We start from the raw sequence: 26,540 nt of genomic DNA on the forward strand, positions 1-26,540 counted from the left end.
TACTCACTCACGTTATCTGCCGGCTTTCGGAGCCCCTAAGTGGTTAGGGAAGACACGGCAGTTATTATTTAGGGAAGGTTGGCTTAATTAGTAATTCAATATAATGGAAAGCCGTTTGAAGTCACGAGCCGAGTTTGAATAGTTTTAATACTACTCTGTTTCGAAGAACCAAGATTGAATTTTCGTTTTGCTAAGAACATATTTGACAAAGTTTCAGCTCGTATTTTCCTGTATCAGATCGTTTTCCATCGGTTGGGGATGGGTACGGTTCTGGCCCAAGCTCAAGCCTCTCCAGCATGAAATCGGTGGCGTCCTCCTATGTAGAGTCCCAAGCCTCGCCGGCGCCAGGTTCGTAAACGAGGACGGGGAGTTTCAGGCCCTTATAGGGCGATCGCAGGAACGTGTTTTGGTACAACAGTTCCGGTCGTCGCAGGGAAAGCTCTATGGATTTGTTTGCGTTGGTAGAGGTGCAGCTGGTCCGGATTCTGCAAGGCGAAGTGCAGCATCGGGGACTGTTCACTCTGAGGAACTTGGGGACCAGCTTGCGCGCATAAGCCTGGCTTTCCTCGCTCGCCAAGGCCAAAAGCTGTCAGACTCTGGACAGGCAGTCCGAGAACTGTTCAATGAGGAATTGAGAGGAGGAAGAATTCCGACAAAGGAGGAGTGGGACAAACATGCAAGCAGAATCAAGGAACTGGAGAGACGTCCGACGTTCACGAGACAGTACGAAAGAGATCTTCTGGAATTGCAGAACAGAGACAGAGAACACTCCCTTGAAAGAGGGGCTGACAGCAGAACGTTCTCTCGTAAGCACGAAAAGACAGGAATCAAGATTCGAGAACTTGAGGCTAAGGTCGAGAAAATGAAGAGAGACGAAATTCAGGCGACCACCATCAATGAAGCTTGTCATCGGACTCAAGCTCTTTGGAGTGGACTTTTAAGTTGCCGGACTTGGTCTCCACACAGACCCAAGCCACTCAGACCGGACTGGACGACGAAGATGGCCCACTTAATCTGAATTGCTTGGCATCTGGGGCCATCGGATGGGCTGGCCTTCCTCGTCTGTGGTGTTCGCCTGCCACAGGGCATATTTGTTCCAGCCGGGGGAGACTTGCTTGGGTTCAATATTCGCATCCGCCTCCCGTACAAGCGGCATGCTGACTCCCTCTTACCCACCTCGCACAGTGCGTCTTTGGCTGTCTGTAAGCGCTGCCCCGTCGACTGCTCCTCCTCGGCGGCGCGATCTCGGACATGCTCTCCTGGTTCTTCTTGGCCCAATCGTACACCGTCTGGGCTTCCTGGATGCATTCTTCGGCCTTCTGAACGGCCATCCGAGGCGCTCTGGGAGGCTCTCCTTGAGCAATGGCCCGGCCGGACGGGGTGAAAATGGCGACGTCTTGTGCCCAGGCTGCTGCGTCGTAGTAGTAGGAGTTTCCAACAGCGAAGAGAACTGTTTTCAACGACGAGAACAACTCTATTCATGCTAAAGAAAAAGAACGTCTCACACATGCAATCGCAGATGATTGTCTTGGTAACCTTGGCCAAGGGAGCAATAGCGGCGAGTGTTCCGAGCATCATATGATGCTCCAAGAGTTCAAACCAAAGCAATGGGTTCTGAGGCAGGCGCATTTGGAGAAGCGGGTATGCGGTTTCCTCGTTAATTAGCACGAAGAGGATCATGTGCATGAAGTCCAGCAGTAGCTGCTGAAGATCCTTGAACACTGGCGTGGCTGGGGAAAATGCGTTGGTGGTAATCTTTTTGAGCGCCGATATCGTCTCCTTCAGCAAGGCCTCTCGCAATTCGTGGGATACATCGCCGTCAAGGAGCCCCCGAATCGTCTTGCGCTTCAGCGCGAAGGCTACTACCTCGTTCCTCCCAGAGCTTGTACGCTTTCACCAACGCGGCGAGTGTGAGGAGTGTCAGCGAGTGTGAAAAAGGTGAGTGTAAAGAATATTGATAACAGATGAGCCATGAGAAATCGGCGATAAGTAGAGATTTGTGTATTAACTTTATTACACCAAGGTGGAAGAATGGTTTTGTTCGACTGTAAGGTGAATGCGATTCTTACTGCCCCGCTAGTGGACTTACATAGCCGGCATCACCATCACCAGAGCTATAACCTTTATTTCACTCTTACACCACATCTTATTTATAAATTATATTCGGAACAGATAAAAAGATGTATCAGGCATAGAAAAATAGAGCGGGAACAGATTTCAGAGTATTCGAATATATTCAGAATCTTGAAAATTAGTACCATATAAACATGTAAACTTCCTCGAGATCCATGGCTTGATACTCCAAAGGGATTGTGTGCATTCTGTCTCGAGGCGGTAGAGCGTCAGCCCCCTATCGTCTCAGCTTGCAGGCTTGGGTGCTTCTGCTACAGGTACCGACTTACAGCCAGAGCTTGTAGGTTGTCTTAGCGCATTCGTCTGCATTATGTGCAGCTTAGTCAGGCAGTCCTGATGCCAAAGAGCTAGAACCAAAGTGGGGTTAGAAGGCTGGACCCCGCTGAGGTAAATCTTTGTCAGGGATTACATACAAGCCCGTTTGTGCGCACTCTCCATGCTCACCAACCGCTGACAAGCCTACCAGCCTACCAGCCTACCAAAGCCAGGATTTCACGATGGGGAGAATGGAGGTGAAGAGGCGAACATTCCTGGCATTTCCACATACTTATAAACCGGCATCAAATAGCTGAGAGCCTGCTTTCCAATCTAACTGCCACTGAGTATAGAAAAGACCCAAGACTCCATCTCAATGAAGTTCGTGTCGCTTTCCATTTCCATCGCCGTTGCCATTTTGTCCATCGTGATCTTCAGAGAACACTTATTCGAGTTTGCTTCCACCAGCCTCAAGGCACTGAACACTTACTACAGCGACTTGACGACACCACCAACTCAACCACAGTCACCCGCCGATCCCTCCGACAACATCGCCAACATGTCTGTCTCCCGAGCCATCCAGAAGGTCTTCCTCGCCGTCGAGACGGCCGAGGGCGCTGGCGCCAAGGTCCGCCGCTCCGTCGGCACCCCGCAGCTGCGCAACTTCTCGCCCTTCCTGATGCTCGACCACTTCAGCATCAAGCCGGGCGCCGGCTTCCCCGACCACCCCCATCGCGGCCAGGAGACCATCACGTACCTGCTGCACGGCGCCGTCGACCACGAGGACTTCGCGGGCAACAAGGGCACCATCGAGACGGGCGACCTGCAGTTCATGACGGCCGGCCGCGGCATCGTCCACGCCGAGATGCCGCGCCAGAACCCCGACGGCAGCGCCAACGTCGGCCTCCAGCTCTGGGTCGACCTGCCCAAGGACCTCAAGATGTGCGAGCCCCGCTACCGCGACCTGCGCGCCGCCGAGATCCCCCAGGCCACCGTCGACGAGGGCCGCGTCCGCGTCAAGGTCATCTCGGGCCAGTCGGCCGGCGTCGACAGCGTCAAGGACCTCGCATACACCCCCGTCTGGATCCTCGACGTCGACATCCAGCCGGGCGGCAAGCTGGCCCAGCCCATCCCGGCGGGCTGGAACGCCTTCGCGTACGTGCTCGAGGGCTCCGCCACGTTCGGCCTCGGCCGCACACAGCAGGCGGTAGGCCAGTACCACAACGTCGTGTTCGATCGCGCCGGCGATATGGTCAATGTCGAGGTGCCCGCGGACGCTGCGGCCCCGGCCCGTTTCGCCCTCATCGCGGGCCAGGTCCTCGACCAGCAGGTCGTCCAATACGGGCCCTTCGTCCTGAGCTCCAAGGACGAGGTCTACCAGGCCATTATGGACTACCAGACACATTCCAACGGCTTCGAGAGGGCCGACGGTTTCCAAAGCGAGATTGGAAAGTCCATGGCCCACTAAGACAGGATTGGCCTGCCCTTTGATTTTCTTGTCTATATGATTTTGTTGTATATATGTAGTTGGGAGATGAGGTTTTGCATTATTGTTTTTGATACCAATTCGGTTAGAACCGGATCGGCGTATGGATGAATATAGCGGGATGAAAATGGAAGTATCGAGTTGAGTTTGGCCATATTGTTGTCTTGCCAATTTCCGTGTAGATCAGTCACGATTAGTGATTCCCATTGGGTTTCTTCACAGGCCAAGGGTCGGGCAGGTTGTGATACCACTCGGCGACATTCTGGCCTCGTCGTGGGGGTGCGAACCGTTCCCATGGAACTGTTACATGAGGGTTGTACTGCGTCCTGCCCGGCATTGTATTCCGCGAGTGCACTGCCTCATTCACTTGCTGTGATATGACTTGGGCAATTTGCGACGAAGATGCTGCTGGTGAGGATCCTTTCGCAGCTGAGTGGAGGTCTGAGCCACCGTTGGTCTTCGCATGGCCTCCGAAGGTTGTTGAAGCCCCTCGACTACCGGTGACCTTGTCATTGGAACCTCGCAATTGCGTTGATTTCTTCATGACCAGAATACGAATTATATCTCTTGAACTGATATGACTGTTAGGCTCATGTAAAGAAACTGGCCGGGTTTCTCACCCCGGCCTGACAGACTCGTTGAGCCGCACTCTCCCATGCTTTATGTATGCTTCGCACCATGTCTTCCGTTGGCATCTACTGATTACAGGACGCAGCCTTACTTACAATTACCTGTCTGTTAGTCTCACCGATATTCAGTGATCAGGCTACAGCCCTCCTTTGATGGTTGACTCACATCATCCCGAAAGCTTGGGGAAGACGGCATCTGCATCCCTGAGTGGCTTGTCATCTGTACGACAAATTGCGCCCAGGCTTGCGCCGAGACACAGTCCTCCAATGGAATCGTGTCTGACCGCTTGGCAGCACCGGAAACGGTAACACACAGAGCCTGCAGCGGCGTAAAGCCAACATGGAAGTAAGCTCCAATTACGAGGTGGAGGGTTGTTAGTTCGGGGGTTAACGCCGCTGAGGGAGGCCTTCGTCACCATACATACATACATGCAATTGCCATCAGACGTTGCTCGGCATTTGAATTTTCAGTCTGTACTGTAAGTATGCGTGCCGCTTCGATCCCATATGTCAGGTCTCGCTACCGCGTAGCCTCAAACATCGTGTCTTTCAGCTTGGACGATGTTCTTTCCTATTGCAGAAAAGTCCTGCCGGCGGCTCGCGAACCGACAAGGTTGCCTAGAAATGTGGCTCTTCCAGCCTAAGCTTTCTGGCTCAGGCCTTTTCTTTGTGATCCCCGGAACGAATCACAGCGAGCGATCACATTTACTAAACCGATCGGGTCCCCCTAATCTCCGTATATGCAATCGTAGTAAGGCAGCCGGGAAATTGGTATCAGGCCATAGCAACTGCCCACGCAAGGGGGCGGCACGGCAAATTTATAAATAGCAGGATGTCTTAGTAGGTAGTAAATAACTTCTTTGCTGTCGCTCTCTCTTCCTCATCACCACCTACCTAACCCATTCACTCGCTTTATTGACCGTCCTGTTGCTCGTCGACCACTGCCAGCGCCACATTCGTTTATAATATCATCAATCCATCCACCATGCACAGCCTCTCGCTCCTGTTGTCCCTGGCCCCTCTGGCCGCCATGGCCCTGCCCCAGCAGGACGTCGCGCCCACCCCGGACCCCACCGAGTCCATGTACGCGCTGCCGTCGTCGGTGCCGGCCGAGGGCGTCCTGTCGGGCTACTACAACGACGACATCCCGCCGCAGGTGACGGGCGCCGTGGCGACGAGCCTCGCGAGCGCGCTCTACCAGTACGAGAAGGACATCTACACCGACGCCAAGTACCGCAGCGTCGCCAACGAGGTCTACATGGCCGCCTACTCGGCGTCGGCCACCGACCTGAGCGTCGGCGACGGCTACGACATGCCCTTCACCACCGCCAGCTGGTACCGGCAGGGCGTGCCCGAGGGCGACCGCAAGGCCATCGAGAGCTACGTGCACGCGTACCAGGCCATCGAGACCTCGGTCCTCGGCGGCAAGGCGGCCGGCGGCGCGTCGGCCACGGCGGCGGCCCCTTCCAGTACCGGCGGCTCTGCGGGTCCCTCGCAGACCGCTGACCTAAGAGTAGCGGCGGTAACAGCCCTTCGCAGACGGCCAATGATGACAAGGCCTCGACCACTGGCACTAGCACTAACGGTGCTCCCGCGGCGACTGGTAGGGTGATCGCTGGCCTGGCGGCTGGTGTTGCCATGGGCCTGGCTGCAGCTCTGTAAAATCGCAGAGGCAGTCCGAAAATCAAAGTAATAAATATGCTGTCAGGACGTTTGAGTTGGCACGGAACATGATTACAGAGGCTCTCATGGCCCGCCAAAGCCAAGATGGGTCACTATTTGGAGATACCCAAGGAGTAATATGGTTGTTTGCATCGTCATATACCACCTAATTGATAAGTGACAAACAACACCCGAAGTTTTGCACGGTTTTTTGTAACCATGATTGTGTCTTTTCGTGTCGCTGTCTCTGCATTCGCGTTATGCCACATGTGATGGATGCGCGCATCGTGAATTGCCCCAGAATATTGGCGTAAGCGGCGACTTGTCAGCGGACGAGTCACACTCGGGGTTTATAACTTATCTCACTTTTCAGCGGGATGTTAATCGGCAAGATCTTAAGTAGCACTCAAGGTCAGGATCATGGGGTCTGCACCGTAAGTAAGTACTTCCTACTTTAGGAGGGCTCGAGGAAGGAGCATGTGCGTGCGTAAGCTGGTCCTTATTTTGGCTATTTTCGGGACTCCCCGCTTCGAAACTCGAAAGCCCAAGACCTGACTTGATCATCCTCAACATCTAGCATAATAGTGATACCAATCTGCAAACGTAATCGTCCGCGTATGCTTTTCGTTTGATTTGCCTTTTCATAGCCTTGGAATAGGCAGGAGATCAAGTCACTATAAGTTGTACCTTCGTCTCAATCAGATCAGTGCCCCGATATCAACTGCGGTATCTCGTAGGCAATACCCATACAGACATACCCCGTTGCCTACCAAATGCCACCCCTGCGCCTCGCCAGCCTTGGAAACTCCTTCGCAGCCGGACCGGGCATCCCTCCGGTCAGCGACGCCAAGGCAGCTCGGTCCCGCGCCAACTACGCGCACCTGCTCTCCGCGCGTCTAGGCGGCGCCAGCCTTAGCGACCTGGCCGTCTCGGGCGCGACGCTGCGCAACATTCTCGACGAGCCGCAGGTCGTGGATAAGTACACCACCTTCGCGCCGCAGATCGAAGGGCTGCCCCCCGACACCGACGTCGTCTTGATCCTCGGCGGCGGCAACGACATCGGCTACATCGGGGGCCTGTTCATGGACAGCTTCGACGCGTACTGGTTTCTCCGCGTCGCGACTCGTGTGTACCGCTGGTTCCGTCCGGTGGAGCCAGAGAAGGAGCCGCCACTCGATGCAGAGGCCTTGGCCACGCGCTACGGCGAGGTCCTCGATGCGGTCCACGCCCGCGCGCCCGGTGCCCGCGTCTTGGTCGTCGAGTACCTGACGGTGGTTGGGGACCACGTCAAGCCTGGCGTCCACGTGCCCTTTGACAACGATTCGCCACGCCGGCGGCTCGCACACCACCGGGAAGTTGCCGAGCAGGTGCGGGTCGCGACGGTGAAGGCTGTGCAGGGGAGGAGGGAGGCAGAGGGTGGTGCGTGCGGGTCCCCGTTGCAGAACCTAGTGCGGGACACGGTATGGGGGCGGAACGGCCGTGGGTATCCGGGTGGAGCTGGCGATTGCTCTTTGCCGGGGGCGTGTATCATCCGAACGCAGAGGGCATGGCGGCAGTTGCCGAGATGATCCACGAGAAGATGCTGGATCTGGGCATAGCCGCAGCGGATCAAGAGTGACGATGAACGAGTAAAAACGAGTAGATGTCGTATCTACCAAGTGCGTCATTCCGCTGACTGGCCCGCGGCAAGGTCGTGCTTGCCCGAGTCGGAAATGTGATTTCGAGATAAATGAGGCGAAGCGGCCATACGTCATCTAATGGCATAGCCATATACGTAAAGCATCCCAACGAGGAAAAGGACTACTCGGAAAAATGTATTCTCGATGGCTGGATCTTATCCGAACATCCAATATCGGATCGCCTATAGAGCGCTTCAGACTGAGTAGTAACCAGTGTTGAACAAGGCTCAGGAGGCTAGGAACTGATGCGAATCTTCATCGTTGTCGCAGTCGAACAAGTAATGTCGCAATCCCAACAAGGACGGCGGCCGAACCGAAACCACTCAAGTAGAACGAAGGAACCAGAGCCCAATGAAGCCAATAAAGCACATACTATGATACAGCAGTTGTATGTCATGGGAGAAGACTACCCGGAAATTTCTGCTGTAATATATCCCTATTCGGGCTCACTAGCGAGCCCTGATTCAGCAGCAGCGATAAGCTTCTACGAAGCACCGGACGACCGGGTGACTGATGATCTCGTCATAGACAATTCTTAGTATTAGCCGGCATACTACCTCGGGTCGTTTCTCGCTGGGAAACGAGTTCGTTGTTCATCCGTTGTCTATTGCAGTGTACTGTGGCGATCTCGACTCAGGCCTACCCCTTCTACGTGGTAGGTTGACACGTTGACCAAAGAGAGAACTGTGCTCGCAGCCGTCATGACTCGCAGCAAACGGGCTCTATCCGAGTCGCACTTTAATTACCAACCTCTACCCGCGTCCGAATCTCAGGTTCGAGCCTGGGCATGATGCTGATCACTCTGCACATCGTACGAACAATGCAGATCACCTTGCTGAGGCGGCTTCACGGCTTGTAGCTGTGTATGAGAGGGCTTGAAATCACAGACGGGAAGGAAGCAGCCTGCTAGGGCAGCATCTGGGTACCAGCGAGATGGAACGGAGCTCGTCGAGACTTACTGCATTGACCAGACTCGCCCCTCGAATTAATCATGTCGACGTGGGGATCGGCAACAGCATCAACCCCGACCTGCTGACACCGCGCCAGCAGATCCCCGTGGTGGTGCTCGAAGCCATCGCCATATGGAACTGCATCGAGCTTCTCTTCATGATATTCTTTTCCCTGAGGAAGCACGGGTCCTACTTCTGGAGCCTCCTCGTCGCCACGGGCAGCATCCCCATCCTGGCCACCGCCAATATCCTCAACAACCTGGGGCTGACCAACGACCGCATACTCGTGGCCTTCCTGATCTTGTTGGGGTGGATGCCCATGGTCGTTGGCCAAGCCTTCGTCCTGTATTCGCGACTGCACCTGTTGTCCCTGACGGTCTTCCAGCTACGCCTCGTCCTGGCCATGATCATCACCGTCGCCATCGTCACCAGCGTGCCCGCGTGGGTCCTCGTTATCGCCTCGAACGCGTCCTCGCCCATCGCCCACCGGTTTCTGCTGCCCTACATCATCTACGAGAAGATCCAGGTCGTCCTCTACTTCCTCGAGGAGTCCTGCCTGTCCACCATTTATCTATGGAAGTGCTACAAATTCTGGAACGAGGACAGGCTGCGGGCCCGCGTCAAGATACGCAACATGCTCATCCACCTGTTCTTTGTTCACGTGCTGGTCCTGTGCCTGGACATCAGTATCATCTACTTCGAATGGTCCGGAAACTACTTGATTCAAACAAGCTACAAAGCGTAAGATGCAGAGCCTCCTCCCCTCGACCTCTTTTCCATGATAAACCGATGATGTTTGGGCCGCGCTCCTACCATGCGTCGCCTATATTATTAGATTATATTTACCGAGGCTATTGCTAAAAAACGGTCCCCTCCACAGGTTCGTGTATTCTATCAAGCTCAAGGTAGAGTTTAGTATCCTGAGAAGTCTGGGGACCTGGTTCGGGAGAAGAGACAACTCGAGATGCGGTCCCGGACGCGACAGCAGATCGAGCAGGAGTGGACGCAGATGCTGGACACCAACATCGAGCGGGGCCACAAGGAGCACAAGGAGGCGCTGACGTCCTGCCGCGGCGACCAGCGACCCGCCGACATGGGCGAGTCCATGCTCTTCGAGACGGCATCGGCGCCACCGCCCAAGGTCGCGCTGGCGCTCGACAGGGCCAGGCTGCGGTCTTCGTCGTCGGACACCATGGCAGGCGGAGGCGAACCCTCGTCTTCGAAATCGACGACGACGGCGAGTTCGTATAACATCAGGGGTGGGGGCAGGGCGGGCAAGGGCAGGCGGTGTCCCCCCTCCGGCTCTCTGCCCACGTTCTGGGAAATGGCCTCACTCTCGCGTTCGTCGAAAAAGGGGAGCAGCTCGGGCATCCGGGGCTCAGGAGCGAGCGCTCGCCACTGTCCGTTATAACATTTAATACAGCCTCTACGCAAGAAATAGATACTCCCTTTCTTTGCGTGAGTTCGTTCACAAAGACATTACATCAATATCTCAGGGCTTTTCTTCGCGAAGTGACTCACAGAGACCCGACCACTTTTGAGGGTTGCGGAATGTTCGTCGAACTCACCCGCGGTAAGTTGCTACTATTCGAGCTACTGGGGTCACTCGTTACCTCTGGCCTGGAATAAGACAGTTTGCCAAGCATGTTGACTAGGGGGCATCTCGCGGGAAACGGGACGGAACGGCCCTAGTGCAAAGAGGGGAGAGAGACTTGAGTATGACAACTGCCCCGACAGACACCTACAAACCAGGAGTCAAGTGATGCTACACTGGTATACATCATCCATGATCTTGGTTTCTAATCTGATAAGCACAGAAGAACGTGTCGTATTGAATGGAACGGGCCGGCCTTGGTTGAGGACCCAGGCCTGTCCAGCCCGACCCCCTTTTCCTTACCACGAAAATTCAGAATATACCAGGATGGTCGAGCAACCCATCGTGCTTTGCCTTGACGACGGTTTGCCCGAGACGGCTTCTACAGGCAGGCAGACAAAAGCGTCCAAAGCCCTGTCTCACACCAGTCACGAACCCAGCGTCGAGGTATGAATGTCGAAAGTGAAGGGAGCAAGATTGAGTGAATTGAGAAGGGCATTCACAGACAAACCACATTCTACGGCTAGAGTTTGACCTCGGCTTGGAACACGCCGAGTTTAGGTTCGCTGAACACTTCTCTTCTGCGGAGATGGCTTCGAACAGGCGAACCTAATACAGCAAGCAGAAGATAACTTCTTTGGCTAGTATGCAGTGACACATAAAAGCGCAATATGCGCTCGACAAGCATTCCCTACAATTAACCCTCAACCCCCACAACCACCCTTTGGTAGCAGACACGATGCCTTTATCCGATGAGTCCATGGACCGCGAATCCTCGACTACGCTGGTCTATGGTGATGACAAGCATGACGGACGTTGGCAGGGTCAACCGCCCTGCGTCTGCTACTAACACCAAGGCTGTGACCAGCACAATCCACTGCAAAAGCCCCTTGTCATAACCCAAGCCTCCTTCCGAAAAGACCGTGGTACTTGTCTGCCACCGAGTCCATCCTGCGTCGTGTCGGCTGGAGCAGCACGACAGCTGACGGCTACGCACTACTAAAGTCCACAGGAGACGATACGGTCGAAATGAAGCCAGTTTTCAACGCCGACAAGGGTTCTCCATACACGTCGGACCTACCTTTTGATACTGGTTCCATCATGACCCTACAGCCCATCCATGACGCCGTACCTTACCATCTCGCTTTCTACCATCTAAATTATGCGCGCCGCAGGCTAGACCCCAAGGTCAAGCTCGCCTTCATTCCGGAAATATCGTGCCAAGGCACGTCCGTCATCAAGTCTACCACGCACCGGGATATGCCCTGTAATTGGTCGAGCAGGATTTATTTCGACAACGGCACTTTCTTGCAAAAGCAAGAGCTGATGTATACCATGGATGCGCGGCACGCCTTTTGGCCCTCCATCACGGTTCGCCTTTGCTCTCACGAGTCCGTACGTTTGGGACAAATCAGGGTGCGTGACAACGACGGGCTCATTGCCGTATCGATGTATATCACATTTCCTCCTTGAGGACGATGGGCATTGGACAGGGGGTTACGTTGGAGTAGTTCAAATGGCAGCAGCCAGAACGATCTGCACATATGTGAGAAGTGTTACAGCGATCTGGGGTATCACGTAGAAGTGGTGGGTCGCGAAGTCCATGTGCGCTTCACCTGCTACAGGGACTTGGGTGCTGCGACTCATAGATCCCTGCCAAAGTGGGAAAACATTCTGACAGGAGATTGGCCCTACTACACATGGGGAATACCAGTATGACTGGGAAAACCGACTTTCCCGATACGACAAGCCCTCCACTCATAAGACGTACGGGCAGGTTTTACAGACAGCCAAAGGTCTGAACCGTCCCAATCTGCATTTAGTCACATACATGACCAAAGGAGGGGAATTCTCACCAGTTAAAGTTTGAATATCTTCATCGTAATGATTCCTATGGCTAGGGTCACAATGCGTACTTACGTTGCCTGAAATAAAGAGATGCTTTGATATATTGAGAAGGACCATATCTAATAAATACATACTCTCTACTAGCCACACTACGCCGCTTCGCGGCTCCAATTCACTTAGGTTATAGCGAGGGGTACGGCCACGTACGCCGACACCTATCACCAGCTATTTCTCTAATCGCCGATACCCCTTACCCCTTCCTTCCGTCAACAGCTCCTTATTATCGGCGCCAGATCCTTTCCCTCGTCGGCGCCAGCTCTTTCCCTCCGCTCCCAGCTGCCCCTTTTCCTCCGCTCCCAGCTGCCCCTCGTTAATACCTACCTCCGGTACGGCCCGGGAAAGCCACCTCTAGCCACCCTCCAGCCACATGTACGGTTACGACCGGCTATTTACGCCTACGCACGGCAGTACGGGCCGCCTAAATTAAGTTACGTAAATGTTTTTTTTTTTTTTTTTTTCGTAAACCTGTACTAGTACTATCCCCTTGAGCACGAAATACGCTACCAATCCTATCGAGCGTTCAGACCAGCTAGCGCCGGTTGGTCCTTTGCACGTAAAATGTTGGTTTTGGGTGGTGGCCCCATACAAAAAAAAGTACGTCGAAGCCACAAGTGTGGACCTGGCGCTGGCTGGACTGAATTTTTGAGATAACCCATGGCACCCAACCTTTGCTAATCACAGCCCTCTTCGAAATATTGCAACCTTGACCACGAGGGTATTTCCATCGATATCGGCGCCATTCCTATTCACCGTCTTGCTCTCCCTAGCAGTTTCCGCCATTTTCAGTTTCCAGTGCTTGTCGTGGCTCGTTTTGTACAAGTAGGTTCTTTCCTCGTCGATTTGCTCTCTCTCTCATTACATTCACGAGCTGCTTATTTATCTTCCCTCTCTAAATTCACTTTTTTTCTTGCTACGACCTCGTCAGCTTTCCATTACCTGTACTGACTCGCGTCCACTAGATCTAGGCATTCGTTCCTCCTGCCGTCTACACGCAATCTCAGCCCTTCATCAGATCTACAAGATGGAGCCGGCACCTAGCCCATTTGACGTTCTTGATCTAGACCCGTTCATTGTACCTGTCCCCAGGGAATAGAGCGAGGATCAAGCCAAGAACGTGAAAGAGTACATCCACAGGATGTTGGATGCTCGGTGACCACCTTACCCTTCACCATTGCTAACGTCGATCGTACCGTGGCTCGCCTGGTTGATAGCAATGGCAATATCGACAACCAAAAGTGACGCAGCGCGCTCCAGCGCTACTCAGGCAACGGCCAATCCTGGGTCAAGACGTGGCGCCCGGAGGGCACCCTGGTTCTTGATAAGCCTGTCGCCTATGAACGCGCCTCTTCTCCGAAGCGTCGAACGAGTGCCAAAACTAACAAGCACCCAGCCTTGCCATCATGGCGTAAAAGCACCAGAGCGTTCGGACGCCAACATAGACTGGTGGTATAAGTTTAAGCAGATCATGGTGGCCACAATTGTGAGTATTTATTATATTCTAAAGGGGATTCGCTGGGTTTGGGCCTGGTTCAAGAAGGAGGACGAGGAGGACGAGGGTGCCAAGGGCCAGCCCGGTGACAAGGGTTAGTGTGAGGGACGGAAGTGGCAGTTCCCCAGAGTACTTGACGAACTTTGGTCTTTTGGCGCTCCAGGTGACCGGACGACTGCAGAATATCGTCTAGACTGGATAGATGATTCCAGAAACCTACCAGATATTATCTTCCTCGTGAGCGATCTGACTCGTGGAAGAGTGTTTGGTGAGCCCGGAGATGACAAGGGCGAGCGTGGCGATGACGGCAAATCCCTCATTTGCAATTAGCTAAAGGTTCTGATTATTGGTATGGAATAAATTCGACGGAGAGTAGGAGTAATACTCGCGTGGGATAATGAAAACGTGGAACAATAGTTGGGACAACTGTCTCCTACCATACAGATGCATATAGTAGCCAAACTAGACTCTTGCTACGGCAGGATCTTACAGGGTCTGTTCCCTTCTCTCTGGAATGTCCACCTGCCCTCGAAGGGGGGTGCTCTTTCTCGCACCTGGCGATTTCAGTCACCATACCGCGGCAGACGCTATGCGACGTGTTGTGTGGTGCAGTCTGATGACGCGCAGAGCCTGAACCGACATTGAAGCTTGGTCTTTTCTACTTACCATACATGGGCGATCAGCTTCTGATTGGGGCTTGCCACTTCTTATATGAGAAACTCTCAAGCCAATGTCTCAGAATGCTCATGGCACACGGACCCACGCTCTTGCTTCCGGGAAGCACAAATGCAAGGACTGCAACATCGCCCTGCAGTCTAAGACGGGCTCTGGCCAAGCATCTCAAGACCAAGAGACGTCTCGAGAAGCTCAGAGTCGTCGCCGGAGGAAACGTCAAGCCTCCATCCGAAGACACTCTGGTGATCCGGAAGTTCTATCAGGACAGAAATGCTACAAACAGGGAGGCATCCGCCGCAGCGGCTTTGTAATGTGTTCGGATGCGAGGTCAGTAGCCATAAATTACTAGGGCCGCGGAGCCTGTGACACGGACTAGAGTACACGAACTGTCGACGACTCCGGGTAGCTCTACTCCAAGTTAGCGGCACCGAGCGCGCCACCCCTTGCGCGGTTTGCCTCGCAGGCAAGGGCTTAGTGGTCGTCGTACGTCGTCGCGGCCGATAGTCAAGGGCCCTGCGCCTACTATTTCTATCGAGGCCATGAAAAAGTTACGCTAACGGTATTCACGCCGCGGTTCGATCGACGCAGACCCGAACTTCTCCCTCGAGCAAAGAGGCATCCTCCACTACCGGCCCGGCTGCTCCCGTGGCCCGACAACAGTCGCAGAAGGCACTCCAGCAGGCCCACGTCGCGGGTCGAGTGACAAATACACGAAGTCCTCCATCAGATTCCGCTACCGACCCTACTATGACATGGCCTTCAACTCCAAGGGCCATCTTGATAAGCAAAAAACTTCCAACAGATATCTGCGCAAAGTTGCTGCCACGGAATCCCCGGATTCGACAGTGTCCAAACCTTCCTAACTCTTCCGGACTACTTTCTAACAAACCTCTTCCATTCCAAGCATCTTCCTATACCCTTTTCCAGAAGCATTGATTACGTCTCAGGATGTCATATATCGACGTCGCGGACGTTCTGCTTCTCTTTTCTTCCCCGTGAGCACAAATTCTTGTTGAGTAGGGAGTGGCTGTGTGGCTTATCAAAGTGGCTGGAAAAGGGGTAAGGGGGAAAAGGGGCGAGGAAACAGACTCACCAGATTTGCCTGTCCTTGCCTGCCATGCTCAGCAATAGCTAGATGTATGAAATGACCAATTCTGTCTTAGTTCATAGTTGAGGAGATTTGTGCCCAAGACAACAGGCTTCGGCGACCGACTAATTAATAGATCAATGCCTACCCGACTTGCACCGAGAGCTGGACAGGCCAATGCGTTCCCAACGTGCTTCTTCGGACATAAGGGACAAGTGATGAAGGGAATGTGCTGTAGTTGAATGCTCCGTCCGTCGCAGAGTTGGGGTCAGCCTTTGTTAAGGTAAAGAAGCTACAAGTATTTAAGGGGCTCAATAAAGACAAAACTTCTCGTGTACGGCCATGTCTGGCGCACGTAACTCTAATGTTATAGCTGCTCCGAGTCCAGCATATGGAGCCAAACACTCCTGTTAAGTTGCATATAATACCAAATATATAGACATTGGGCAGTTCTCTATTCCCCTTAAACACTCAGTAAGCCAGGAACTGCCGTGTCTCCTCATGAGCGTACTGCGAAGCGCACTGCGAAGCGCACTGCGAAGCGCACTGCCCCTTTAGAGAGGCCTGTCTAGGCCTCTGGCCTCTAGTTCCCGTTGTGGGATAAACATCACGACGACTGTCCGCTGCCGTATGGATGCGTAGAGTAAGCAAAACAGACCCCAACTATGTATCGGGCCTGCTTTCCCATGGAACTTGGGCGTGCCGCGAATGAGGGAGGAACTCGTTCTCGCACCTGATAAGTTCAAAGCACCATACCACGGCAGGAGCAATGCGATGTGCTACACGGTGCAGTCTGGTAGTGCAGCACCCGAGTCCCGGGGCGTTCTGCTTCTGCTTTCCTCTGCATACGTACGAGAGACGACGACAGCGACAGCGACAGCGACAGCGACAACGACAACGACGAAGAAGAAGAAGAAGAACAAGAACAAGGATGTCGAATGAGACATTCGGCGGCTCAGCCCCGGCGGGGTCGGACGCCAATATAGACTGGGTGTATAAGTGTACACAGATTATGATGGCCACAGTTGTGAGTGTCTATCATATTTATAAGGGGAATTCGCTGGGTTTTGGCCTTGTTCAAGGCGGACAAGAAGGTCGAGGGCGCCAAGGGCCAGCCCGGCGACAAGGGCCAGCCTGGCGACGACGGCAAGCCCGGCGAGAACGGCAAGAAGGACGAGAACGGCAAGAATGGCGAGGACGGCAAGAAGGGCGAGGACGGCGTCTGACCCGGCTGTACTTCCCGGAAGTACTAGGAGTTTTTCGGCCTCCCCCTCTCCCTCCCCCTGCCGCTCCCCCTGCCGCTCCCCCCCCCGCTCTCTCCCTCACTCTCTCCCTCGCTCTCTCCATCCTCCTCCCTCCTCTCTCGCCACCCGCTCCCGCTCCCGCTCCCGCTCCCAGCCCGGTCCCCGGCCGGACCAGAAGGGCAACGGCAAGGGCAAGGAGACGGAGACGGAGACGGAGACGACGACGAAGACGACGGCGAAGCAGGACCCTTGGGTGTCTGCCTTCAACACCCGTGGTTAAGAAGAAGAACCGACTATTATTAACCGAGTGTACGATAAGACGATGAGGATAGTGTATCAGTAGCGCATCGCCACCCCTCATCCCTTAAGTTATGCTTAGGGGTGAGGGGCCTGAACCATGGAGACTGGGTCAGACGCTTCATCCATCAACAGCGTACCCGTTCAGGTCTAGTAGGCATCATCCAAGCCGAAGCCAAAGCAGCTCCCTCACCTCGCTACAATCACAAGCAGGCGTAAAGGCGATATCAAACAAACAAAGCGCGTTCATCAACACCAATAATCACTCGTTCATCAGTCACCTCGGACGATCATCAAACAATATAAAAACAATCAGTCGTTCGTCAGTCACCTTAGACAATCAATCGTTCTTCAGTCACCTCGGACAATTATCAGACAACACAATCAATCCTTCGGTTCACTCAAACCTCCTCTAGTGCACGCTTCACCCCAAATCTCGGAAGCTCACCAGCCTATTCAGGGGCTCCGTCTCCATTCAGGGGAGTCAACACTTCAAATTCACACATGACAGACATCACCTTCCACACAGCTATATATTAAGACACAGGTGAGGTGTCCCATCTGGAAACAGTGGAGGCAACACTTGGGCATAGAGGCACTGCTCATTCTCACGCATGGAGGCACACCCACGAAGATGGGAGACGTTTGCCATCACTTGAACATGGAGGCATTGCTCGAACATGGGGATGCACTTAGATGTCGGGGGTTTTTCTTACAAGCATCGCTCGGGGGAAAGATGCAACACTTGAACGCGAAGGGCATCGATCAAATATGGGACGGCGCAAAGCTCAAGTGACCACTACTCACTGGAAACCCATCTATTTCACACAATCCGGGGGATCCAAGTGCCATCTGGTGAGGGCATTGATACGTTGCACTCAAAGGTCGTCTACTTTACACCACAAGGGAGAAAGAGCCGTGCCGATTTCATGACCAGGCACCGCAAACTAGGATCAATCATTGGCCATCGAGTCGATCAAGGACCAAGGTCACTCTCTTCTTCAGCTAACTACTTACTTGTTCTTCCTTCTAGTCCAGTCTTCTTCAGTCGCCTCGTATCATCCTGTCGTCCCGCACTGTCTACTCGTTCGTCTAGTCGTCTCGTCCAATATGGTTCCTCGTCTTCTCTCATACGTAAAAGCCTCCAGTCAGTCTTTCTCTAACTCTCTCCATTTTCACTCCAAATATATTCATTGCTTCGCCTTTTGGTGGTCCGACTTGTAAGTTATTGGCTCCATGGCAGATGGTGGAATCCGAATTTCTAGCATCTGTCCTTGGTTTCGCGTTAGCTGATAATGATGCAGAACCACATTACCTACCGGGGGTCGGGAATGTGGAAATTGGCGGCGGCGTCGGCGATGACGGAATGCCTCACTCCATCGTCTCCTGCCCCTCCTCTTCCTTCCCCATCTGTGCTTACCAGGGAGGGGCAAGAGATGGAGAAGGTAATGGCGATGATAATGAGGATGAATATGAACATTGAGAATAATGAAAAAGAAGGAAATGAAGTCGACATCGATATCAATACGTTCTGATTGGGCCCCATATGGTACCCTCGCAGGTGAACTATTGGTACGAGGTGGGCCACATGATCGGCGGTGTAAAAAGCAGTGGGGATATTGCGGGCAGCGACCGACCGTCCTGGCGGGATGCTCTCCTTTCTTTCCTCTTTCTCCTCCTGCCTCGTCCTGCCTGCTCCTTCTCCCTCTTTCCCAACCCCCAACCCCCCATCCCTGCGGGCCTGCTCCTCGGCTGGAGCAGGAGAAGATGCAGAAGAAGAGTGCAGAGAAGATGTCGAACCAGATTGTCGCCGCGCGGAGCAGAAAGTCCAACGACCCAACTGAACCAACCCGCCCCAGCCCGAGCACCAGCCCCAGCTCCGTCACCAGCTCATTCGCTTGGGCAGAAGGACGAGAGCTGCTAAGCCAGGGCGTCGGATCTCGACTGGAGCTTGTCAGGACCTTCACCTCGACGTCAGGCTTCTGGGCCCGCTGGTTCAGATACCTAGTCCTCCTCGCACTAGCCGCACGAGTTCTCCACCACAGTGCTCGCCTGTTCAAGCATTACGGCCAACGTTTCTTCAGGGCGGTCAGATGGCTTGGCGGCAGCTGGGCCAAGGGCGGCGGCGGTGGCGACAACGGCCGAGTCAGCGAGGATAACGGCCGCGAAGGCAAGAACGGGGACCAAGGCCCGCTGGCCGTTTGTGCCGTCTGCCGCGGGCAGCTGTCTTCTTCTAACAACCAGGAGGTTTCTTCGCCTAGGCTCCTCCCCGCCACCAGGAGACAACAACCCCTCTTCGAGTCTCATCCAGCGCTTCCTTCTCCTTCCTTCCGCCCCTCCTCCCGCGTCTGCTCCTCTGCTTCAGCCTGCTCTGTGCGCTCCACGCGCTCGGCGCCTGCTGGTCCGGTGACGGGACAAGAGAGGAAGAAGAAGACGGCAACGACCACCGCCGCCCCGAGGAAAAAGTTCCGCAACGACCGGCCCCTGTTTTGACTGATATCCTTATCCGATATTGCGATTACGGCCATCCGTGGACCGATCTATTCGCATCCTAGGCATGAGTATGACCTACGCACCGTTCTTCTCCACTCCTTGATACAGTATTGACAGAGTTCACTTAGTCAAATCAAGAAACTGCTCCAGCTATAGGAAGAACCGGTTTCAGGTTTATGATGTACCTATCTTGCTAGCTTGCCACTCTGGCCGTAGGCTCCATCCTTTGGTCACACGACTGACTACACAGACAGTTCGCGGGAACCAGATTTGAAGATGAATTGATCGCGGTAATTCGGAAGACAGCACCGTACCATCGAGGAATACCCTGTAACCCTTTATTCCCATCTAGTACATCATCAAAAGACAATTTGTTTTCACCTGAAATGGCCCAAGGTACAAATACTGGGATGTTTCTCCTTCTCATGGCCATGATGACACATCCATCACTCCTGGTAATGCTGTAAACCAGCAAACGAGGATTTTGGATTTATACAATGCAGGTATCCGGGTCTCTGCGCGACATCTTCAGTGCCCATGGCGCGCTTGGTGACCGCCTTGACAGGAACGAAGGTCCCTGGATCAGCCTCTCCTGCGCCGCCAACCTTGAGATAAAGTCGAAGCACAGTGGTCTGTGTTTTTAGCCAATTGCGGAGCCGGGCTGGCAGAGTGGGCTGTCCAAGGATGAGAATCTTCTGGAAGACGCTTGGCATAAAAAAGGGGCGTTAGGTCAGAGAAAAATTACGAACCCAAACTTCTCAGTAAACCATCCACAAGGAACGCAAAACTGGCACCTTAGATGCAGACCTTTCCTTGGTACCCGGTAATTTTTGAGCATAATCTTGCCTGTACAAGAATGCATACGTTCATGTTGGCCTTATGCACACTTGTAGAAGCGCACAAATCCTGTTGGCCCATTGCGAGTCCGGTCTTCCACTGCCTACTGAAGTCCATGCAGTGGCACGTCGTCGACCTTGACACTCGACTACACTTCTGAGGCGAAGAAAGGTCGAACCGTTCTGAAGCTCTTCTAGAAACGACGCAACTCAGCCCAAGCCAGATCCCATAACTCGGCAGGCTATGCATAATCCGCTATACTAAGCTGGTGGACTTGCCGTCATTCACTCATTCACTCACGGAGTGGCAGCCAACAGCACATATGAGAACATCGAGTTGTAACCTCCGAGGTCATCCGCCCGGCCGGGGCAGTGCGGAGATGGGGACCAGTCAGCAAAATACGGGCCGGCGGTGCATGGCGGGGCAAAGCCGTGTTAGACCACCCGAGTCGGCGAATCTAGCTGGCGCGACCCTGCCTAGTCTGTCCTTCTTCGCCCTTCGCCTCTTCCTCAAAGAGCGGAGGTGGACCTCACCCGACGATATGGTAGGAATCTAGCAGACACTAACCACTAGTAGAGGCCGATGTGTAGTAAGTAGGATTGTGCCGAAGGTGGCGGAGCACGCCGGACAGATCCATCATACATACTAGCATCTATCATCTGCCACAATTCCTCAATCCCACTCACGCCTTGGATATCGATTTGACTGAGATTAGCTCTCCTGTTACCTGTCAGCCTAACTTGAGCTTAGTATTTTCCAGAAGATATGTAGAATCTGAATCTCCGAGGGTGGCGGAGGTATTGGTAAATTTGGAATCTGTGCCGCCGCTGGAGGAAACTATCTCGCCTAGTGGGCTGAGTCTATTAGCTCACCTCACCAAAGCGGAAGGCTTCTGGAAAGCTTCCAGGCAGCAGGTCATCACTGGTGCACGGCCACCTTTAGGCAGTCTGTCCAGTGTCTGGGGTTTGCGAATATTCGCTCATTCGCTAATTGGAGTCATCTGACGCGATCGTCTATCGGGAATTTGCTGTGCGACGTAGCTTTGTAGAAGTAGGGCCCACGTTTGGGTGGCGTCATTGCTGAAAACACCGAGGTATTATTCGTGAAAGCAAATCAGCCCGTACCATACTAGTCGGGCGCGGAGATGTAGCTGTGATAGGTACATAAGGTGCCAATTGGCAATATTTGCCTCGCCTACAGTAGAAGAGTCGCAGTCAGCCGACCCTAACTAGACCCTTGGGAGCATGCCGATTGAGCCGTGTTGAAGATCTGAGCAAAAATGTTCAACGCAAGAACGCCAAGCTTTCCCAGAATTGTCAGCTCAACCCTGCAGGTGCAACCGCTTCAGGGGACCTTATTGGTCGGGATCGCTCATCGTTGACCCTGCAACATCCATCAAGCTGTCCCCAAGCCAATATCCATGACAACGACATTCCCAATAGCACCTCTCGTCATCTCGCGTACGTCGTATCTGAAAGGACCACCAGGAAAAAAGTTCCAAATACAGACGGCAATGAGGCACGAAAAACAGCGCCTCATTAGGCTGACATCGAACGTCCCACTTGGCTCAATTCAATTGCCTAGGATTCCACAGCAACAGACTTGCATGGAGATTCCAGATCAAAACGCCTCGAAGGGGCGCAAAGTACTCCGTAGAAGCTCTGGAATTGACCGGAAGGATTCATCTAATGAAGTTTTCGTGGTACACAGGAGTGTTCGTGCTGCCAGCTATCCGCCGTCACCCAATCATCTAAGGCCCATGGCGCAGAGATGAAGTCGAGCAGTGACTGATCGTGTAGGTACTTTTGCGACATGTTTGTACCCAAAGTAGGAAAGTGCAATGGGTGGTCGGTCTAAATACAAAACACAGCCACCCTCCTTCCCCCCCGGCTATCTCCCCGCAATAACCTTGCGTTCGTGGGCCCACTCAAGCTCCACTGTAGCTTCCGCCCTCCTCAGCTGACTCAACTCACTTGGGATACTTAAAACACCCGAAGCCCGCCTCGAGCATTGCGATTCTGTCATATTACCTACAGGACATAAATTAATCAATTCATCAATCGATCATTTCTACAGGAAGTGGTTCCAATTCTCTACTCAAATCCATCTTCATGAGTGATACCACCACAACAGCCTCCACGATGGATCACCAACCCACATCTACCCCGGCTAAGGGCCATGCCACCAATGGAGCTGGCACCGGCAGCTCGGCGGCAGCATCCGATGGTTTCCGCCCACACCAGAACATGTCTCCCACCGCGGTCGTGCCCCCGCGCCCGCGCGACCTGCAGGCCAGTTACGCCTCCATCGTCGGCGACGACGCCAACCCGGAGGGCTGGTACGGCTCCATGGTCAACGCCTTCGGCGCATGCGTCGGCACCCTCGGCGCCATCCCGTGCTGCATCTGCTGCCCCAACCCGTACAAGCAGGTCCACCAGGGCAACGTCGGCCTCGTGACCAAGTTCGGCAAGTTCTACAAGGCCGTCGACCCGGGCCTCACCAAGATCAACCCGCTGTCGGAGCGCCTGCTGCAGGTCGACGTCAAGATCCAGATCGTCGAGGTCCCGCGCCAGACGTGCATGACCAAGGACAACGTGACGGTCCACCTGACCTCGGTCATCTACTACCACATTATCTCCCCCACAAGGCCGCCTTCGGCATCGCCAACGTCAAGCAGGCCCTCATAGAGCGTACCCAGACGACGCTGCGCCATGTCGTCGGCGCCCGCATCCTGCAGGACGTCATCGAGCGCCGTGAGGAGATTGCCCAAAGCATTAGCGAGATTATTGAGGACGTCGCCGGCGGTTGGGGTGTGCAGGTCGAGAGCATGCTGATCAAGGACATCATCTTCTCCCAGGAGCTGCAGGAGTCGCTGTCCATGGCCGCTCAGAGCAAGCGTATCGGTGAATCCAAAATCATCGCCGCCAAGGCCGAGGTCGAGTCGGCCAAGCTGATGCGCCAGGCTGCCGATATCCTCAGCAGCGCTCCGGCCATGCAGATCCGCTACCTCGAGGCCATGCAAGCCATGGCCAAGAGCGCCAACTCCAAGGTCATCTTCCTGCCCGGCGCCTCCCAGAACATCCCGGCCAACGCCCTGAACGCGGCGCTCGCCAGCAACGAGGGCCACCAGGACTTTGGCGAGTCCAGCACGGGCGACAACCCCTTCAGCAGTTCGGGGGATAAGGGGTTCCAGCAGGCAATGGGCGCCCGCGTCGTCGAGAACATCTAAGAGACGAGAGAGACACTGGAAAGGAAAGGAGGCAATGACTGGTTTTGGCAAATACCCTTGGTGATGGATGGGATTGACTGACGATGACATGCGGACCGGACATACCGGAGGACGGACCAGAGGATACCCAATCGTTTACTATTTTGATTACGTACATAGCCCCTAATGATATTGCCTTTTTCTTGTTACTTATTACATGAGTTCATTCTGTGACTAGTTCGATTCGGTATACGAGGAATATGACCATACGAGTCACAATTTGAAGTACGGTGTTTGAAAAGCGGCTCCGCTACATATATAATTGTGAAGTATGGTACTTGGTCTATTAATTCGATACATGTATACAATGTTTCTAATCGAACCCCGTGAACTCGTCACCCTTGCCATCACCATCACCACCACCACCAGCAGCCGCCGCCGCCGCAGCCTCGGCCGCGAACTTGGCCTGGTTCTGGCGACGGACCTCGGCCAACAGCTCGTCGAGCTCGCGCGCCTTGAGCCGCTCCTCCTCCGTCATGTTGCTCCAGGACTCGGCGTCCTTCTTCTTGCGGCGCTTCTCGCGGCGGACGGTCCGAACCCCCTCCTGCTCGTGCTTGCCGCTCCAGGCCTCGGCGTTGCGCTTGCGCTTGGACTTGAACGCCTCGGCCCTTTCGGCGTCGGCCGCGGGGTCCTCGGCCTCGAGCGCGGCCCGCCGCGCCTTCTCGCGCGTCTTGTCCTTGTACTCGTACGCATCCCAGTCCATCGCGACGCCCAGCTTCTTGTCGCCCTGGAACGACTTGAGCTCGGGCATCTTAGGCAGCTTCAGCAGGCCCCACCCGCGGCCTAGCTGCGTCCAGTCCAGATCTTCGATGCGGAAGATGGAGCTGGCTTGGTGCTTGCCGTAACTGCGGATAAAAGAGGGGAAGGCGCGCTGGGCTTTTTCGTGGAGGGCGCGGTCTTCCTTGACCAGACTCCTTATCTTCTCCGTGACTGCTGTAGCTTCCGCATCGCTGACATCAATTTCCGGGTGCACCAATGGCGTGATCGGCGTCTTCCGGATGTCCAGAAACTGTACATAGTCCTCCTCCTTTCCGGGGTGAAGGAATACCACAGCCAGACCCCTTCTCCCTGCACGACCCGCACGCCCAGCTCGGTGGATGAACACCTTGACGTCTGACGGGGGATCTAACTGTACACTGAGGTCGACTTGAGGGATATCAATACCTCGCGCTGCCACATCCGTAGTAAGAAGAATGATGGGCTGAGACGAAGTTTGAAACTTGTCGAAATTCCGCTTGCGCACCTGGGGCTGATGCTTGCCATGTAGGGGCACGAGTTGGTAGCCCTCGGGGAGTAACGGCGGCAGCACATGCTGGAAGTAATCAACCGCAGCGCATGTTGAGAGGAAGATGATGGTCTTCTGCGGTCGTTGTTCTAACTTGTCCATGATCTGTACAAGCGCTGGTAGTTTCCGACTGGCGGGAGTGACCAGGTAAGTCATCTGTAACGACGCTGGCGTTCGCCGGTCTTCGATGATGCCACCAGTTTTCAGACTCTTGACTGTGACGGACACGCGCACGGGGTTGCGCAACCCCACGCGGATGATCTCTGAGACAGCTTCGCTAATACTAGCGCTGAACAATCCAGTTCTTCTTTGCTTGGGCAGCCGAGCCAGAATCTTCTGGATGTCGGGCTTGAACCCCAAATCGAGCAGGCGGTCGCCCTCATCGAGCACGAGGCACTCAAAGGAAGACTGGGGGCAATGCACATGGGGGCTCGAGAGGAGTTCGACCAGGCGACCGGGGGTGGCTACCAGTATGTTCGGACTATGGCGGAGGAAGAAGGACAGATCCTGGGCAGGCGTGGTGGTGCCTCCAACAACGAGCTGCGGCAGGATGAACGGCGTCATGGTCGCGGGTCTCTTCTCGAAATCGTCCGAGAGGAAGGGCAGGAGCTCGGCGGAGGTCGTGTAGAAGGCTATCAGGTCGAGGAAGACCTTGTGGATCTGGCTCGCCAACTCGCGGGTGGGGGTGACGACGATGGCGGCGACATGATGACGCTTGGTGGGTTCTTCGATACGAAGCAGTCTCTGTATCAATGGGATCAAGAACGCCAGTGTCTTTCCGGATCCCGTCACGGCTTCGACGACGACATCCTTGTTGGTCAAGAACAATGGTACTGGCGCACACAAGGTCAGCAACTCCCGAAGTTGGTGGTAGTAGAAGGCAGCACTCACGGACAGCAGCCTGCACTGGTGTCATTCGCGAAAAGCCACTACTCGATACATATTCCAAGATCCATTCTGCCAGGGGCGGTGTCAGAGCATCCCAGGCTCTGACATCCTTTTTTGCTGGTGTCTTTGCTTCGGGTGCCATTTCGACGTGGATTCGGCGTATGCGCTGCAATCTGCGATGAATGATTCCGACTGCCAATTCGGTCGGCCTTCGAATTCTGAACTTTTTTTTTGTCCATAAGACTTTATCGGTCGTTTGGGTGGGGCAGCCGGGCAGGTGGTCCCACCCCACTATGTACTTGGAACTTGCCGTAGTCTGACCCCGCGACCTTCACAGGCTTACAGTAGGTCGACGACGACTTACCTGTTCGCGATGAGCATGAGCAGCAGTGTATCGAAAGCTTGGGGCCTTCCATTAACTACATATATAACGAACAATGTTCATCGCCGCTTTTTTTTTATGAGGGTGGGCCGCCATAAGCCTTTGAATCCGTGAGATAACGAGCTGGATCTCGGTGGATAGTGGCATACAATTATCAAGACCCGAGGCGAACAGAGGCGTATCAACGAACGCTTCCGCTTATAATTTGCAGAGCTCAGTTCGTGCTTCAAGAACATTCTCCCGCTCTGACCTCATCTTAAAGTGACACAGGCGAGTGAAAAACCTCGAACTCTCTTGAG

At 54.2% G+C, this 26,540-nt stretch overlaps 13 protein-coding genes across 13 annotated transcripts; 10 read left to right on the forward strand and 3 right to left on the reverse strand.

The window, feature by feature from the left end:
* Positions 1-316: 316 nt before the first annotated feature.
* Positions 317-2,442, reverse strand: PG994_002097 (uncharacterized protein; the record flags this gene model as incomplete). Its single annotated transcript, XM_066853506.1, has 5 exons — positions 317-586; positions 1,173-1,450; positions 1,506-1,882; positions 2,090-2,114; positions 2,403-2,442. The coding sequence occupies 5 exons, from the start codon at positions 2,440-2,442 to the stop codon at positions 317-319; spliced, it is 990 nt and encodes a 329-aa protein (XP_066721647.1).
* A 322-nt stretch (positions 2,443-2,764) lies between these two features.
* PG994_002098 (pirin protein) lies at positions 2,765-3,856 on the forward strand (the record flags this gene model as incomplete). The annotated part of the gene is made up of 1 exon (XM_066853507.1): positions 2,765-3,856. The coding sequence occupies one exon, from the start codon at positions 2,765-2,767 to the stop codon at positions 3,854-3,856; it is 1,092 nt and encodes a 363-aa protein (XP_066721648.1).
* Positions 3,857-4,067: 211 nt separating this feature from the next.
* PG994_002099 (uncharacterized protein) lies at positions 4,068-4,418 on the reverse strand (the record flags this gene model as incomplete). The annotated part of the gene is made up of 1 exon (XM_066853508.1): positions 4,068-4,418. The coding sequence occupies one exon, from the start codon at positions 4,416-4,418 to the stop codon at positions 4,068-4,070; it is 351 nt and encodes a 116-aa protein (XP_066721649.1).
* Positions 4,419-5,488: 1,070 nt separating this feature from the next.
* PG994_002100 (uncharacterized protein) lies at positions 5,489-6,115 on the forward strand (the record flags this gene model as incomplete). The annotated part of the gene is made up of 1 exon (XM_066853509.1): positions 5,489-6,115. The coding sequence occupies one exon, from the start codon at positions 5,489-5,491 to the stop codon at positions 6,113-6,115; it is 627 nt and encodes a 208-aa protein (XP_066721650.1).
* Positions 6,116-6,938: 823 nt separating this feature from the next.
* PG994_002101 (SGNH hydrolase) lies at positions 6,939-7,783 on the forward strand (the record flags this gene model as incomplete). Its single annotated transcript, XM_066853510.1, has 2 exons — positions 6,939-7,584; positions 7,608-7,783. The coding sequence occupies 2 exons, from the start codon at positions 6,939-6,941 to the stop codon at positions 7,781-7,783; spliced, it is 822 nt and encodes a 273-aa protein (XP_066721651.1).
* Positions 7,784-8,777: 994 nt separating this feature from the next.
* Positions 8,778-9,539, forward strand: PG994_002102 (uncharacterized protein; the record flags this gene model as incomplete). The annotated part of the gene is made up of 1 exon (XM_066853511.1): positions 8,778-9,539. The coding sequence occupies one exon, from the start codon at positions 8,778-8,780 to the stop codon at positions 9,537-9,539; it is 762 nt and encodes a 253-aa protein (XP_066721652.1).
* A 219-nt stretch (positions 9,540-9,758) lies between these two features.
* Positions 9,759-10,205, forward strand: PG994_002103 (uncharacterized protein; the record flags this gene model as incomplete). Its single annotated transcript, XM_066853512.1, has 1 exon — positions 9,759-10,205. One exon carries the CDS (start codon positions 9,759-9,761, stop codon positions 10,203-10,205), a length of 447 nt encoding a protein of 148 aa, XP_066721653.1.
* A 922-nt stretch (positions 10,206-11,127) lies between these two features.
* On the forward strand, positions 11,128-12,258 carry PG994_002104 (uncharacterized protein; the record flags this gene model as incomplete). Its single annotated transcript, XM_066853513.1, has 4 exons — positions 11,128-11,212; positions 11,257-11,839; positions 11,882-11,993; positions 12,103-12,258. The coding sequence occupies 4 exons, from the start codon at positions 11,128-11,130 to the stop codon at positions 12,256-12,258; spliced, it is 936 nt and encodes a 311-aa protein (XP_066721654.1).
* A 1,251-nt stretch (positions 12,259-13,509) lies between these two features.
* Positions 13,510-14,115, forward strand: PG994_002105 (uncharacterized protein; the record flags this gene model as incomplete). Its single annotated transcript, XM_066853514.1, has 2 exons — positions 13,510-13,879; positions 13,949-14,115. The coding sequence occupies 2 exons, from the start codon at positions 13,510-13,512 to the stop codon at positions 14,113-14,115; spliced, it is 537 nt and encodes a 178-aa protein (XP_066721655.1).
* A 2,363-nt stretch (positions 14,116-16,478) lies between these two features.
* On the forward strand, positions 16,479-16,773 carry PG994_002106 (uncharacterized protein; the record flags this gene model as incomplete). The annotated part of the gene is made up of 2 exons (XM_066853515.1): positions 16,479-16,574; positions 16,630-16,773. 2 exons carry the CDS (start codon positions 16,479-16,481, stop codon positions 16,771-16,773), a joined length of 240 nt encoding a protein of 79 aa, XP_066721656.1.
* Positions 16,774-18,855: 2,082 nt separating this feature from the next.
* Positions 18,856-19,581, forward strand: PG994_002107 (uncharacterized protein; the record flags this gene model as incomplete). The annotated part of the gene is made up of 1 exon (XM_066853516.1): positions 18,856-19,581. One exon carries the CDS (start codon positions 18,856-18,858, stop codon positions 19,579-19,581), a length of 726 nt encoding a protein of 241 aa, XP_066721657.1.
* A 2,978-nt stretch (positions 19,582-22,559) lies between these two features.
* PG994_002108 (uncharacterized protein) lies at positions 22,560-23,647 on the forward strand (the record flags this gene model as incomplete). Its single annotated transcript, XM_066853517.1, has 2 exons — positions 22,560-23,033; positions 23,066-23,647. 2 exons carry the CDS (start codon positions 22,560-22,562, stop codon positions 23,645-23,647), a joined length of 1,056 nt encoding a protein of 351 aa, XP_066721658.1.
* Positions 23,648-23,999: 352 nt separating this feature from the next.
* PG994_002109 (ATP-dependent rRNA helicase SPB4) lies at positions 24,000-26,001 on the reverse strand (the record flags this gene model as incomplete). The annotated part of the gene is made up of 2 exons (XM_066853518.1): positions 24,000-25,804; positions 25,863-26,001. The coding sequence occupies 2 exons, from the start codon at positions 25,999-26,001 to the stop codon at positions 24,000-24,002; spliced, it is 1,944 nt and encodes a 647-aa protein (XP_066721659.1).
* Positions 26,002-26,540: the final 539 nt, after the last annotated feature.

Source organism: Apiospora phragmitis, assembly GCF_038363925.1.
Source record: "Apiospora phragmitis strain CBS 135458 chromosome Unknown utg000002l:1.0-5516284.0:1.0-5523493.0, whole genome shotgun sequence".
In the NCBI taxonomy this organism is placed as follows: Eukaryota; Fungi; Ascomycota; class Sordariomycetes; order Amphisphaeriales; family Apiosporaceae; genus Apiospora; species Apiospora phragmitis.